The sequence below is a fragment of the Magnolia sinica genome, chromosome 13 (genome assembly GCF_029962835.1).
Source record: "Magnolia sinica isolate HGM2019 chromosome 13, MsV1, whole genome shotgun sequence".
NCBI classification, from domain to species: Eukaryota; Viridiplantae; Streptophyta; class Magnoliopsida; order Magnoliales; family Magnoliaceae; genus Magnolia; species Magnolia sinica.
Genome location: NC_080585.1, coordinates 56,131,836 through 56,148,474, shown reverse-complemented (window position 1 = coordinate 56,148,474; position 16,639 = coordinate 56,131,836). Strand labels below are relative to the sequence as shown.

The 16,639-nt window shown below is 43.1% G+C and overlaps 1 protein-coding gene across 2 annotated transcripts; it reads left to right on the top strand.

Moving 5' to 3' along the window:
• Positions 1 to 10,170: 10,170 nt before the first annotated feature.
• On the top strand, positions 10,171 to 13,882 carry LOC131223769 (uncharacterized). Of its 2 annotated transcripts, XM_058219263.1 has the most exons (3): positions 10,171 to 11,697; positions 13,382 to 13,680; positions 13,722 to 13,882. In XM_058219263.1, the coding sequence occupies exon 1, from the start codon at positions 10,479 to 10,481 to the stop codon at positions 11,367 to 11,369; it is 891 nt and encodes a 296-aa protein (XP_058075246.1). In that variant the 5' UTR covers positions 10,171 to 10,478; the 3' UTR covers positions 11,370 to 11,697; positions 13,382 to 13,680; positions 13,722 to 13,882. The 2 variants fall into 2 exon arrangements, with proteins under 2 accessions (XP_058075246.1, XP_058075245.1); XM_058219262.1 differs by having other exon boundaries at positions 13,382 to 13,882.
• Positions 13,883 to 16,639: the final 2,757 nt, after the last annotated feature.

Below are 16,639 nucleotides of genomic sequence, written 5' to 3'. Positions count from 1 at the left end.
AAAAACTGCTGTTGTAAGCGAACTCTGCATAAGGAAGACAGTCATCCTAACTGTCCCTGAAATCTAGCACACAGGCCCGCAACATATCTTCCAGAATCCGATTCACCCATTCCGTCTGCCCGTCAGTCTGTGGATGGAATGCGGTACTGAACTTCAACTTCACACCCATCACTTCCTGTATACGAGTCCAGAAGATAGATGTGAATCGCGTGTATCAGTCCGACACGATCTCCAAAGGAACCCCATGCAGACGTATGATCTCCTTGATGTACAGCCTGCCCAACTCGTCTGCAGAATTCGAAACTCTGATAGAGAGGAAATGAGCTGATTTTGTCAACCGGTCTACGATCACCCATATGGAATCATAACCCTTCCTCGTCTTTAGTAGAACTGAAATAAAATCCATAGAGATGAAGTCTCACTTCCATTCTGCTTGGGCATGGGCTGAAGCAAACCAGGAGGTCGGCGATGTGGTGATTTCTGCCTGAGGAGGCCGAATATTAGCTAGACCACATCTCTAAGATGCTGAGGATGCTACACTGTATAGAGCCGGAGCAAGTCGAGTTGGCCACCTTTATGTTTGAAAAGGAGGCCAGCTTGTGGTGGGATAGTGTCCTACGGACCGTTGCAGTTGACTATGTATGGGCGTCGGCAGCTTTTGAGTTCCGCTTACATGAGAAGTATTATCCCCAGACGTACCAGCACGAGAAGGAGAATGAGTTCTTACGCCTCAGACAGGGAGGCATGTCAGTGACAGAGTACAAGCACCGGTTTACGGAGTTAGGCAGGTACATCCCTACAGTACTTGCTGACACGCAGATGCGGATGCGGCATTTTTCTGAATGCCTACGACCTGATATTCGTTCGAAGATGTGTTGTACTAACATACCCTCCTATGCTAAGCACTGGAATCGCTCGAGGAGGCCACTCATACCCAAGTTCCCCATAGGGTATATAGCAGGTGCAGGTGAAGGCACACCCTCATCTTGAGCGGAAGGCCCTATAGTCCTAACAGGGCGTACAGATGGTGAAGGTGGAGCCGCACTTCCACCCTGAGCTAGGGCCCCTGCAATAGTGGCCAAGAGCTGATGGTGCATCATCATCATCAACTGCTCCAACCTATCCGTAGGTGGGGCCGACTGAGGCTCATGCATAGTCTCACGAACCGGGTCCAAACCAGGGTCCGTACGACCTTCACCCTGGGGAGGTGCCTAGTCCATCGAATCAATAAGTGTGAGGCGTGCCGTGCTCCGCGTGACCTTAGGTGGCATTCCCTATACGAAATAGGGTGTAACTTACGTAAGATGTAGCATAGCAATACACAATCCTTTAAACATTCCACACAACTTCATAGCAAAAGAGACTGCATGCATTTTATTTACCAAAATTTGTCACAGCATATGGAATACAGTGTTACATGAATCATGACAGAAGATGCCTACAGACGCAAACATTCAAACACAGCAACAAAACAAGCTTCGGGGCGACGGCTTAGATGTCTTGGCATCCGAGTCTAGCAGCACAGGATGGACGAGTCACTTTCTTAAACTTGTGTTTCACGAGGCCCCGAAGATCTATTATATCCTGTCGTAGGACAGTCTGACCTTCTTTAAGTCAAGCTAAGCGAGCTCGAACAGTGCCAAGCTCCAGTGCCGTAGGAGGAGAGCTCTCATCCATATCTTGGGTCTCCTCTTCTTCCTCGCTCTGCTCTTCTTCTATTTCAGCTCCCTCTTCTTCCTCACTTTCTTCCTCTTCGCTCTCTGTCTCATCCTCACTCTCATCAAGTCAGGTTTGTCATTTTTGTGGCCCGATTCTCATCTGATTGAGAGTCACTTCATTGACGTAATGGATCGGCACCGGCTTTTCCGCCCCAAGGCTGTAGCCAAACTGATGTGCAATCTTGCATATGAGTCGGCCGAATGGGAGAGAATCCGACCTCCTGTTAGAGCGTGCGGTGAGAACTATCTGTCGAAGAACATACATAAGCACACACAGCTTCTCTCCTTGCCCCACTTGATACAGGAAATCTACCATCAGGCGCGTGCACTCGCTGCGGTTGCTCCACCTAGGGTAGACGTTGAACGTGAAGATGTGGTGAAGTAGATGGAAGTGGCTAGTCATATTAGTCACTAGAAGGCTATTGTTGGGTTGCCATTGAACTAGTTGGCCACAAAGGGTCTGTGTGCGGCGATATCTTTCACGTACACTCCTCAGATTCTTCTCACTTGCATGTACCTCGCCAAGAGGCACATTCATAAACCGAGATACTAAACCAACGTCGATTGTGGCTTCCCGATCTCTTCCACAAGGGATCTTGAACTGCAAGAGCTCCAGCGTAGGCTCTCGAATGTGGGCATAGAAAGCTCGGACAGTGCCCACATTTACGCGGTACTCGCCCTCAAATAGTGGACCCCACCTGGCCTCTTCCAGGTGCTCGAGCAAGAGGTATTCCCCAAATAGCCTTGCATCCACTTGAGCTTCAAAAAGGACTCTATGGCCCTCATAAACTCCATGTGACAGCTCCGCCAATAGAGTTCTTTCGACGAGAGCCTGGAATACACAAATGCCATTGTGTGCTTCAACGATCTTGTGAGCTCATAACCCATCTTATTCCTACTTTTGCTTCCATTTCAATGGCTCTTTTTGAGCTTGTGATGACTATTTTTTCTCTTTTCACTATTCTTTCTCTCATGGGAAAGAAAAGAGCTCCTGTGGAAGAAGCTGGGCCTAGTCGCCCTGCTCATTCGAGGAGACCGAGAGGTGCCGCCACGAGTACGAGCGTCACTCGGGAGTTTCAGACTAAACGAGATCTTGATCCCCAGGCTCCCATCGGAAGGACTTTGTTGGTGGAGTTGTCGCATGGAGTTTATGAGGGTCATAGAGTCCTTTTTGAAGCTCATGTGGATGCAAGGCTATTTAGGGAATACCTCTTGCTCGAGCGCCTGGAAGAGGTAAGGTGGGGTCCGCTATTTGAAGGCGAGTATCACACAAATGTGGGCATTGTCCGAGCTTTCTATGCCCGTACAACGACCCTAGTACCACCTCAGGCAGAAATCACTACATCGCCGAGCTCCCAGTTTGCTTCAACCCATGCCCATAGCAGAATGGAAGTGGGACTTCATCTCTATAGATTTCATTTCAGGTCTACCGAAGACGAGGAAGGGTTATGATTCCATATGGGTGATCGTAGACCGGTTGACAAAATCAGCTCATTTCCTCCCTATTAGAGTTTCGAACTCTACAGACGAGTTGGCCAGGCTGTACATCAAGGAGATCATACGTCTGCATGGGGTTCCTTTGGAGATCGTGTCGGACTGATACACGCGATTCACAGCTATCTTCTGGACTCGTATCTAGGAAGTGATGGGTGTGAAGTTGAAGTTCAGTACCGCGTTCCATCCACAGACTGACAGGCAAACGGAACGGGTGAATCAGATTCTAGAAGATATGTTGCGGGCCTGTGTGCTGGATTTCAAGGACAGTTGGGATGACTGTCTTCCTTATGCAGAGTTCGCTTGCAATAACAGTTTTCAGGCGAGTATTGGAATGACTCCCTATGAGGCCTTGTATGGGCGCCCATGCAGAGCGCCGCATTGCTGGGCAAAGGTTGGCGAGAAGAGCTTATTAACTCGGAGTTAGTTCAGGCGACTTCAGAGAAAGTCGACATTATCAGGCGCCGACTTTTGACAACGCAGAGTAGACAGAAGAGCTATGCCAATACGAGGCAGTGACCGCTAGAGTTCGAGGTTGGAGACCATGTGTTCCTTAGAGTTTCCCCTATGATGGAACTCCTTCGGTTTGGCAAGAAAGGGAAGCTTAAGCCTGGATTCATTGGCTCATTCCAGATACTTAATTAAGTGGGGGCAGTAGCGTACCGCCTTGCTTTGCCCACACCACTTACGAGCGTGCATAACATGTTTCATATTTCTATGCTGAAGAAATACGTTCCCGATCCTTCCCACATTATCAAATGGGAGCAGGTCTAGTTAAGCGAGGACGCTACATATATACTGCGACCGACGTGTATCTTAGACAAGAAGGAGCAGGTATTGCGTAGCAAGGTCATTCCACTTGTGAAAGTACTGTGGATGCATCACACGGAAGAATAGGCTACTTGGGAGATAGAAGCTGAGGTTAGAAAGAACTACCCTCAGATTCTCGAGGAGTACGAAAATGTACTAATTTCGAGGATGAAATTTTTCTTTAAGGGGGGTAGATTGTAACATCTCGGAAAAACTCGTACAAAGACCTGAGTACCACCTCAAGTAGAAATTACCCAGCACCAAAACCTTTTAGAAATTATGTTAATGCTAGCAAGTGCTAAACTAGAATGCTTATGAAATTAGTACTAATCGCTTTAAATATGATCTACAAGACCAAAAATGTGCAGAATCATTGACGCTACATTACCCTGAAATCTAGAATCCATCCTTAAACCCGGTTGCTCTCGGGAGCACACCGAAACTCCGTATCGGACCTGGACCGCACGTCAAAAGTCCGATTACCCTGAAACTATACAGTTATGACCACATTACTGGACTTGACAACTCCTTTAGAAATCAAGTCTTAATTATGTCTAGAACTGCACAACTTGAGCCTAGAGCGAAGAGTGTGAGAAACGTAAAAATATTTAGAAATAAAAATTCGAATTTAAGTAATTTGAGTCGTGTCACTTGTGGCCAAATATAAAGATTTAGACCATCAGAATCTGACCCAAATACACCCTCGGATCAAGAGAAATGTCCCACACATGTCGATGTTCTTGTGGCCCTGATCGAGTGACCGTGACCGTTGAACTGAAACTGATCCGCCATGGCTAATTTGTAAATCCGATCGGAACGAAAACATAGCCTGACCTAGATCCATGGTCAGGGAGCTTAAGTCCGACCGCACGTGGAAAAGGGGCCACCAGAAGTGCTCCGTTGGACCGGAACGATCCGTATTTGGATATAACCTAAGTATACCTTGGCCCTAGGGCCATTCCCGTCAAACCTAGGCCTATATAAGGACCTTAAACCCTCTCCCTCTCACCCCATACAAATTTGATAAAACCCTAGGAGAGAGCGAAGAGAAAAGAGAAGGGAAAAAAGAGAAAGTGAGAGTGAGAGTTGGAGATTCTTCCTCGGATTTGATCCCGCTACTCCACGCACTCAATCGCCACTCCTGTGTCGTTATACGGGCAATTCTGATTTCGTTCTTAGGTAAGAAAACCTAACTCTAATCTATTTTAGGGTTTTAGATAGTGTAAGTTATGAAATAGCTAACCTAATTTATGCTATAGGTTGCCAATCTGCCGTAGACAAAGACTTAGCTTTAAAACTGAGTTTGTTATGAGTCTACCGGCGAAAGGTGCAGACTATAAACGTATAGGTTGTGGTTTTCAAGGCTTTCAATGTCAGTATTATTACTGATGTGGGTGCAATTTCACATGCCAAATGCGATGTTTGTATCGCGTTTCTAATATATATGAACTATATTGAGTTTAGTGTATTCCATGTATATGTAGAAAGTATCGTATACGTACGAAATTTGAATGTGTATTTACCATGATTCATTGTCGTGTATTTGTGCTAGTTGTATGTGTAACAACTCCTTGGCGAAAGGATTTACCCTAAGACGTGCTATCACTAACATACGTCATGTGTGTTGGAATGTGTAGTCTAAGTGTTTGTAGAAATGTCTGAATAAACAAGTGTGTAATAAATTATACGTTATATGGGCATTGAGAAGAGATTCTTAACTATCTTAACGATGTGTATGATTTCCTCCATGTAACTTATCTTCTTTGTCTGTTTTACATAGACACTGCCTATGTGTGAATTCATGATTAAGTTGAAATCCATCAAATGCTCACATGCTTGTATGATTGGAATTGTTGATCCATTATTGTTCTGATTAACTGGTATGATTATTTGTTATAATTGAATATGTTTAGGACTACGGAATAGTCCAGGCAATCAGTAACAGGCTTTGAATAGGTGGCTGAGGTTGTTTTGCTACATAAGACGTGATCGATGAATCTGAGCCGTACTTGGGATGTCGGCAGTGGTTAGGCCACACGGAGTGCTTACGCACTTCATGTCGATCAACTCAACGTGTGCTCGTACTAATCGAGCCCGTCAAGTAACCCGATTGACCCGATGTATGTTCACCATGTATGGACACTACTTCTTGAATCTAAGGTACCAAACTCACCAGTGAAAACCCTTTTAAACCTTGGTACCTCGATCCGCTAAGACTCATGAGCCAGGCATGGTGGTATAGGACACCGTAGTCGAGCTATTGGCCTACACTGGGGTGATGAGCCTCCCCGTAGTGACCAGTGAGCAACCCAGACCCGTGAGCCGAATACGGTGGTATGGGACACTGTATTCGAGCTGTCGGCCTACACTGATAAGGTGACGAGCCCTTTGTAGTGACCTCGAGCGTACATTAAGACTGCGTAGAGGCAACGAGCCCTTACGTGGCCCATTTTTCATGTGCGGTCGGACTTAAGCTCCCTGACCATGGATCTAGGTCAGGCTGAGTTTTCGTTCCGATCGGATTTACAGATCAGCCGTGGCGGACTAGTTTCAATTCAACGGTCACGGTCATTCGATCAGGGCCACAAGTACATCGACATGTGTGGGACATTTCTCTTGATCCGAGGGTATATTTGGGTCAGATTCTGACGGTCTGAATCTTTATATTTGGCCGGCAAACGACACGATTCAGATTACTTAAATTTAGATTTTTATTCTAAATATTTTCACGTTGAAGGTCGTACGGACCCTGGTTTGGACCAGGCACCTCCCTAGGGTGAAGGTCGTACGGACCCTTGTTTGGACCCGGTTCGTGAGGCTATGCATGAGCCTCAGTCGGCCCCACCTACGGATAGGTTGGAGCAGTTGATGATGATGATGCACCAGCAACACCAGCAGCTCTTGGCCACTGTTGTAGGGGCCCTAGCTCAGGGTGGAAGTGCGGCTCCATCTTCATCATTTATACGCCCTGCTGGGACTGTAGGGCCTTCGGCTCAGGATGAGGGTGTGCCTTCACCTGCACCTGCTATATACCTTACGGGGAACTTGGGTATGAGTGCCCTTCTTGAGCGATTCCAGTGTTTGCAGCCTCCTACCTTTGCGGGTTGTTACAGACCCGAGGAGGCCGAATATTGGCTAGACCGCATCTCTAAGATGCTGAGGATGCTACACTATACAAAGCCGAAGCAGGTCGAGTCGGCCACCTTTATGTTTGAAAAGGAGGTCAGCTTGTGGTGGGATAGTGTCCTGCGGACCGTTGCAGTTAACTATGTATGGACGTGGGCAGCTTTTGAGTTCCGCTTCCATGAGAAGTACTATCCCCAGACATACCAGCACGAGAAGGGGAATGAGTTCTTGCGCCTCAGACAGGGAGGCATGTCAGCAACAGAGTACGAGCACCGGTTTACGGAGTTGGGCAGGTACGTCCCTATAGTACTTGTTGATGCGCAGATGCGGATGCGGAGTTTTTTCGAGGGCATGCGACCTGATATTCGCTCAAAGATGTGCTGTGCTAACATACCCTCCTATGCTGAGCTAGTACACATGTCTATGTGGGCGGAGCAGGATGGGGATCGATTGTCACGTTCTCGTGGGCCTGTGATCCCTAGGCCACGACCATATATGCTGAGCAGGCTTGAATATTCACTCAGCGGGACCTGAATATGAGGCAGCGGCGATGGATGGAAACCTTGAAGGACTTCAAGTTCGAGGTCTCTTACCATCCCGGTAGGGCCAACCTAGTGGCAGACGCACTAAGCTGCAAGAAGGCATTAGCGTTTGCGGCTCCGTTGATGATAGCAGAGTGGGACATGGTAGAGTTTGTGTGAGACTTTGAGCAGAAACTCATGGTGGAGGAGCCGTATGAGGGCATCGCACATATTCGAGTACAGCCCCTCATTGATGATAGGATTATCGCAGCTCAGGCAGACGATGAGCTGTTGGCGAAGATGAGAGGGCAGGTTAGTGCAGAAGAGGACTCAGAGTGGAGTGTTGGTACGGATGGGGGCTTAGGTTACCATGGCCGCCTATGCGTCCCGAACCTCCCTGACTTGAGGAAGGAAGTTCTTGAGGCGGCTCATGATTCTAGGATGGCTATGCATCTAGGCAGTACGAAGATGTATCGTGACATGAAGAGGTCGTACTGGTGGGACAATATGAAGGCTCACATAGCAGATTACGTGTCCCGTTGTCTCACGTGCCAGTAAGTCAAGGCAGAGCATCGCTGACCTCCTAGTTTGCTTCAGCCCATGCTCATAATAGAATGGAAGTGGGACTTCATCTCTATGGATTTCATTTCAGGTCTACCAAAGACGAGGAAGGGTTATGATTCCATATGGGTGATCGTGGACCGGTTGACAAAATCAGCTCATTTTCTCCCTATCAGAGTTTCAAACTCTGCAGATGAGTTGCCAGGCTGTACATCAAGGAGATCATATGTCTGCATGGGGTTCCTTTGGAGATCGTGTCGGACCGATACACGCGATTCACATCTATCTTCTGGACTCGTATCCAGGAAGTGATGGGTGTGAAGTTGAAGTTCAGTATCGCATTCCATCCACAGACTGACTGGTAGACGGAACGGGTGAATCAGATTCTGGAAGATATGTTGCGGGCCTGTGCTGGATTTCAAGGACAGTTGGGATGACTGTCTTCCTTATACAAAGTTCGCTTACAAAAACAGTTTTCAGGCGAGTATTGGAATGGCTCCTTATGAGGCCTTATATGGGGGCTCGTTCAGAGTGCCACGTTGCTGGGCAGAGGTTGGCGAGATGAGATTGATTGGCCCGGAGTTAGTTCAGGCGACTTTAGAGAAAGTCGACATTATCAGGTGCTGACTTTTGACAGTGCAGAACAGACAGAAGAACTACGCCGATACGAGGCGGCGACCGCTAGAGTTCGAGGTCGGAGATCATGTGTTCCTCAGAGTTTCCCTTATGAAGGGAGTCCTTCGGTTTGGTAAGAAAGGGAAGCTTATGCCTCGATTCATTGGCCCATTCCAGATACTTGATCGAGTGGGGGCAGTAGTGTACCGCTTTGCTTTGCCCACACCAATTGCAGGCGTGCATAACGTGTTTCATGTTTCTATGCTGAAGAAATACGTTCACGATCCTTCCCACATTATCAAATGGGAGCAGGGCCAGTTGAGCGAGGATGCTACATATATACTGCAACCGCCGCAGAAGAGGACTCAGAGTAGGGTGTTGGTACGGATGAGGGCTTACGTTACCGTGGCCGCCTATGCGTCCCGAACCTCCCTGACTTGAGGAAGGAAGTTCTTGAGGCCGCTCACGATTCTAGGATGGCTATGCATTCAGGCAGTACTTACAGAAATATGCAGTGTTATATCATCATTATTGCTTTATCATTTGTAGGAAAACGTAGGATGAAAATTTCATATATTATTGGGGTAAGATAAAAGAGCAACATCATCTTCGTCGTCGCCATCATCATCATCAAATCTTTATGCCAACTAAATGGGGTCTTGTAAGATCAGGATTCATGAGATGAAAAGATGTGGCCAAAGTTTGATGGCAGTTGCCTAACCTGACAGAACTCTCCTTTATCTGGTTTTGGGACTAGCAATGTGAGCCCAAAACTCCCAGCAATATGATGGACTAAAGAGGCCATGTTACTGGGCAAAAATAAAATGAAGTAGCAAAAGTTCCTTTAGCAGGTGAGCAATTAAAACCATAGCATAGGAATAATAGTAATAAATGGATGCATTTTATTTGCTATCCTAACCATAAATTACTCAGCCGTATCTTTCAAACAAGAAGTGAAGAAGAAGAAAAAGAAATGGAAAAAAGAAAACTTTTCTACTTGGTATCTGTAATGCATTTAATGTTGTTAACCATACCACAATGTCAAATAATAAGGACTGTAAAAGGATCAGGATAAATGTTGTATGGATTTTGAAGGCCTGCTGTTGCATAAGGCACCATCCTTTTGCAATGTTACTGGGATAAGAAAAAAAAGGGTGGCTCTCCTGCAACTGTGTTAACTCCTTGTTTTGGCATCCTTTGCTTAGCTTAGTGCCCATGTTGTCCCTACTATTCCAAATAATAAGAAATTTGGTTGAACTTATGGTGCCCTCTTTATCCTGAATCCATCGCTCTAGAGAAAACTGAAGTTCTCCATTTACTTGCAGGAAGAAGAGAATCGAAGAAAAAAGGAGGAACTACTTATTCAACGGCAACAGCGGATTGCTCAAAGAAGTGCTGCTATTAGTACTCCACCAGTGTCATCCAAGAGCAGCAAAGTAGAAAGTAAACCCGCACCACGTCCTTTGAAAAAAGACAAGCAATCATCTCTGCTCCCAATTCAAGAAACAAAGAATTTTTCTTCCCATAAATCAGATCCTGCAAGTTCGGCCAAGGATCACCTTTCATCTGCACAGAACAAACATAAGGAATCTGGTCCATTAAAATCATCCCAACCGAAAAAATCAGCAAAACTATGGATGATGTAGCAGCTAATCAACCCGCATCAGAGAAAACTATGTTGCAGATAGAGCTAAGAGAGTCAAATCAGATATCTGGGAAGGAGAGGCTTCCTGATCAGATCAGATTGTTGTCAGAAAAGACTACAGCTCAGGTAGAATTAAGCAAGTCATTTGCAAATCAATCCCCCGATGCAAATCAGACATCTGGCCTTGATACTTCTGTTGATACAAAGGAGATGCTTTCTAGCAGGGAAAAAAATGTGATGGGCTGCAATGCTTCAATACAGAATGATAGTTTGCAGCTACAAGGGCCATCATCTTTCATAGCAAGTGGACAACAAAATGGTTATCATATGTGTACTTTGGGTGATAAAAGCTGCAATCAAGATTGTGACAATTTATCATTTCCAACTGCAGATCATTCAAAAGGATTAGGTTCCCTAAAATTTAAAGATGACAGGGAAAGACCATCTGCCTCAATTGCCGATACACTTAAAGCATGCCTGCAGGATTCTGAAGAGAAAACAGTTCTTGACATGTTGGCTTCCCAAGCCAATGGATGCATTACCGATGCTTGCTCAGCTCTAAATATTTCTCAGAATTGTCAGATACTCGTCAGTTCTGAAACATCACCAACAGCTGGTGAGAAAGCTTCAAATTCTGCTGATGTAGATGTTCAAAACGGGAAAGGTGCAACACATGCCAACCTTCCACCCTCACGTGAAATTTCAGAGATAGAAATCATAACTGACTCTGAGTCGACCCCACCTCCTCTAAATGGTATGAACTCTAAACTGCCCTATTCAAGGAAGAAATGGGCTGGCAATGATGGCCATCCATCTGCAAAGGGAATCAAGAAACTTCTTCTGTTTGGTTGGAAAAGCCACAACTCTGCTGCCTATTGATCAGATCTCAATTGCTTTCTGTGCTACAAGGGTGACCATGATGAAAAACGACCTGGAGAGGAGCGGTGAAGCTTTGTTTCTATTCGTTGATCTGTACTACCCAGGTTTTCTACTTCATATGCCCCTCATGCCCACATTCTCACAATTCTTAGACACTGTCAGTTCATGTGATAGCTTGTTTTCTCCTTTCTGTTGCTGTTTCCACATCTACATCTGTGGCTACTTGTTACAAGGGTCGAACTACAGTCAGTTGTTCAGCATCTATGTATGATAGGATAAGATTGAATAATTTAGAAGGATTCAAGTCTATGGGTTGTGATCCGCTAAGGTAAGCACTATCTGTTTTGATCACATTTTAACTTCTACTTTGCATGTTATCATTACACTGCATCCATTACTTTTCAATTAATGATGCACCTTCATAAGTGGATTTAAGTAGTGATTTCTTCAAGCTGGTCATATTAAAAGCATTTCTTGCTGGGATATGAAAGAAGTTTAATAAAATGATAAGAATCAATACTCTACTAAGGCCTTGTTGGGATCAGGGAAACAAGAATGTGAATTTGTAAATCCATGAAATTTTCAAATTCATGGATTTACATTGGATTTGGATTTGGCAAATTCCAAAGTTCACTGTTTGGGATCAAATTTCAAATCCATAGATATCTGGAGCATTTCTTGTATTGGTAGAGAATTTACTGCAAAGGTTTTTCTTTTTCTTTTGCTCTTATAAGAGTCCCTCATTTTGAGGTCTCGCCAATCCTTCAGTTTTTTAGGGGATTTGGATTTTCCCTGCATCCATGGATATATGGAGGTGTGGATTTGGGAAATCCACAGATTTGGCAGTCCTCAAAACCAAACAGGGGGCATTTGAAATCCATGGATTTCACAAATTCCTTTACCAAATCCTTCACCCCAAACAGCCTGTAGGAATTATCAGTAGGATATAAAATTTCAGTATTTCTTTAAATGAATTTTCTACGAATGCTTCCTTCATTCTCTTATTGTATGCTTTAGTTTCTAGAAGCTTGTATTGTATTTTCAATGTGATATCTTTAGGGCAGAAGGTGGCAAAATATGCTTGCTATTGCCCATAAATGAAAGGTTCTCTCTCATATATTACAATTGGCAATGAATAACATAAGTATATAATTTTCATAAATATATAAAGATAGAATAAAGGCATAATAGCAAGTACTCCTTTGCGGGGAAAACAATTGACAAGTATAAATCTAAAATACGTGTGAGATTTATTGACTTTTCATGTAAGTACTCCGGTAAAACGGGTGTGCTAAGGTTTATATGTTGGTAGATGTTACCTTCACAAACACACACATGCACAAACACCTATTTATAATGTACGCCAATTGGTCCTAATTTTCCATATCTTAACCTTTTCATTAATGATTATCAGGTCTGCAACCAATGGTTTCTGTGATGTTTATTGGATACGAATCAAAAACTTGGACATGGTCAATTTTGATCACTGAGTCACTGAACCTATAGTAATGATAAAATATTCATAAAAGAGTATTTCAATCCTAGTGGTAGATACCTCTGATGGACCTGATGATCTCTGTTGACATCTCTATTTTCTAATGACTTTTACCTTCTTTCAGCTTGGAAAGCTACTAATTCTGATTCTAGGGTGAGATATGAAAAGTGAAAAATATAGAGAGGGCATGCTTGTATTGGTTGATAGCATTGTTTATTTTATTTTTCTTGTCATTGGTAAGGCTTGGGCAGATCAGTGGCCTCGAGTTCATGTAAGGATGAAAGTTTGTTGAACCAAATGGCTTGTAATTCCTTGCTTTTTCCTAAAATTGTTCTTTGAGGTGCCCTTTTGGTCAACTGAGATTCTAACAATATCTTGATTTCTGGATTCAAGTTGCTGCATGAAAAGGGAACTGTTTGATGCATCATGCAAAATCTGCATGGCTGTTATCATTTCATTCATAAAAATAGTAAACTTCATTCCTGATTGTACTTTTATTTTTATTTGATCAAAACAGGCTCTTCATCATTCTTCTATTCCAATATTGAAAAAATAAGGCATTAGAGACATTGCGGACATTCGGTTCAAAGTGTTGGAGTGCTCTTCCATGGTTTGAAGTTTCCTGGAGGGCTGGAAAGATGCTGCTGGTTGAATCATTCTGCAAAATTCTCTTACGTGTGGAGCTGTGTTCATGTCTCCTACCTACAAGTAGCCTATTTGTTCTGATAATTCTTTTGTATATTTATATAAAATTTTAATTTGTTTTTTACGATGTGGTGAATCTATTTATTGTTGGGTGAGTTGATGTCAGTTTGTGTGAGAAGTGATTGGGCCCCCTCTTTCAGCCCCTTGCAAAGTATTAAAGTTGAACAATGGGCAGTTGTCCAAATACAAAAATAAGCTGCCTTTTCATATTTGATTTTATTCATCCTCATATCACAGGAGCACTTCATTCTGTATTGAATTTGTGGACATCAGTGGTGAATGTAGCCTAGAGAGATGATCTCTGATGCTCGTATGATTCTTTCTTCCTCTTCCTTGTTTGTTGTGATAAATCTAAGAAGAACACTATCAACATTGGTATATCGTCAATTTTGTTTTCATTCGTCTCTCAAGATAGTAATCAACTTGCCAATATATAATATCTCTAAAATAACATTAATCTGAGAAGGACTTGCTGAGGATCTGAATTGGATGCTGGAAATTATACTTGAGAGATGACAAGATGATGCTATCAAACTTGAGCCCAGACTGCCATATCTGTGCATTTTTCTTTATGAACATAGTTGTAAGGAAGGCATCCAATTCCTTTGTAGTACCCGGTTGAGACTTGGAGGTGCAAAACCTTGAGACAAGCAGAGGTGGGTGGAGGCTTATCCTCATTGGAAGAATCATAATGTTGTGGTTGCTGATTTCTATCTTCTGGGAACTCTGGCAAATGAAACCTACTGTATCATGTAGTTGCAAGAAGATGTACTTATTTTCAAACTTGATGATGATAGGGGGGTGAGTTAAGAGTGCTGAATGAATTATGGATTGACTGATTTGAGTTAGGATTCGTAGTTCATAGTTCAGTAAATTTCAAAATTCATCAGTGGGAGAATGCAGGGTCATTTAATTCATTTTTCAGATTGCTATACACAGTTTAGATTGGTCTAGTATATTGAATTGGTACAAGGCTACAACACAAGATAATTCGGTCCAAGGTGGATCATTCACCATTCCAATGTTAGCCATGCATAGAATGTAGGCCCATTTGATGGTTAGTATTGGTTGATTAATGTTATTTTAGAGATATGCCTGTCCATGATGTGTTCAGTTTTGGATGGTCGAGATAATTACGCATGAGCGCCTAGTTAAAGTAGAATGTCTGGTCAAAATCAAGATGATGGTGAACCATCTTCACGAGTGGAGCTGGTAATTCTCAAGTATTCGGTTCTCAAGGTTTGCTTTGCTAACGCTCTCGAGTGTAATATGGCACACGTGTGAGATCCAAAAAGTCCATCAGGTGGATATCACCTTGTAGATGCCATTATTCTAAACTCAAGCTGAATACACTTGAGAATCTAAGAAAGAAGAGTATGAGTATCTCTTAGAAACACCTGGCTAAATTTTTTTAGCCATTTACCTGTAGATTATGGATGTTGAATACAAATAACTAAAATTGAACCGCCCAAATTGTTACACACATCATCAACCAAAACGTAAGCCCATTAAATAACATAATTTTTGTTGTACTCGATTTTTGACCCATCTGAACAAATCCAATAAGAAAATGACACATGGCATACACAAGAGATATGCGATGATTTTTTTAGAAATATAATACAATTTTTACTGAATCATAACTAGCACTGATTTGACGTTACACGTCATTTGAAGATGAAGCATAATTAGCAAGGTATTGCAGTTGAGGTAAGTAAAAACTTGGAATGTGACTAAGGGGCAAAATGTGATCGAGAAGGCATAATGGAGTTCGGTTGAGAGAAGATGAATAGTCGTAAACAGAAAAAGGATTTAGATGGTGACTCTTCACCTGCCATCACCGTTGAATTGAATGAGAGAAATACAGGACGAATAGCTGTAGCAGGAGATCTATAAATAGCAAAGAATCAGAAATAAAAAACAACTAAATCTAACATACAATGAAGTGAAAAAAAATCTATCTTTTTATCTCAGTTTATCCTAGGAGTAGCATAATCCAATAGTGGTAATTCTTAGTTGAAATCTAGGTCTACGCTTATACTCTAAACTTGATTCTTATCCAATATCAAGCAATTCTTTCAAGAGACGCATTCTTGCGGTAGCTCTTAGTGACCGATTATGAGTTTTTCCTTTTGTTTGATTGCATTGGTGTATTAAAAAAAATTCCTTTCTTGTGAAAGGCAAAGTGCAACCCACTTTCGGAGGAAGAACTCCACCCTCCGATTATCGCCTGATCATTACAAAATTTTGCAAGTGGATGAGTAGGCAACTGATCTTCTCAGATTCTGATCATATACGTTCATATTGGGCGTAACTGTTTATTTCAACACTTGGGGTTAAAGTTGATCGGTTTGAATCGAGTTGCTATATTGATTTTAGCATGCCCACACACTACATGTGACAGAAAACAAACAAAGTGCTAATTGTCAGGCCCTTAGGATGTGGGAGAATTGATCTGTATTGCATTTATATAGAGCACAAAAGAAGCAAGTGCTAATTGTCAGCCGCTGGCCACAGTCTTAGCCAAATGGAGGTATTCTTCGATGAATTTTATTGCATTTATATAAAGTAAATATTGGCAAATCTACATCAGAAAAAATGTTGCATGCTCTTGGTGGCCGACAATATCTGTATTTTTGTTGAAGATCAACATAAAACTGGAATGCCATCTCCCTTGCCTCTTTGAGTAAACGTCATGATTAGTGGCAAAGTTTGGGTAGACTACTTCGCTAAAGGGAAGAAGTAAGGGCATAGACATCCTTAATTGCTGGACTCATAGGGCCACAACCACAACCAAAGTGAAATGTGTTTGTCGATTAGCTCCAGAAAGTCGATGCAGCAACCATCAAAGATGGGTAAGCTGGATAGTCGATGAGGGAAATTTTGATACATTCATCAATAACAATCGATTTTTATGTATCATTGTGCTGCTTGGATACACGGTTGTACCATTCTTCCCATCTGTTTAGAGGTTTCGGTCAAGCCCTTGGGATGTGGGAGAATTGATTTAAGGAACAGGGTTTCATCGAGATGTGTAGGGAAGAATTGACTCAACGATTCAAGTTGGAAG

Coding starts and splice junctions, on each gene's coding strand:
- LOC131223769 (XM_058219263.1), top strand. CDS start 10,479: ATGGATGATGTAGCAGCTAATCAACCCGCATCAGAGAAAACTATGTTG.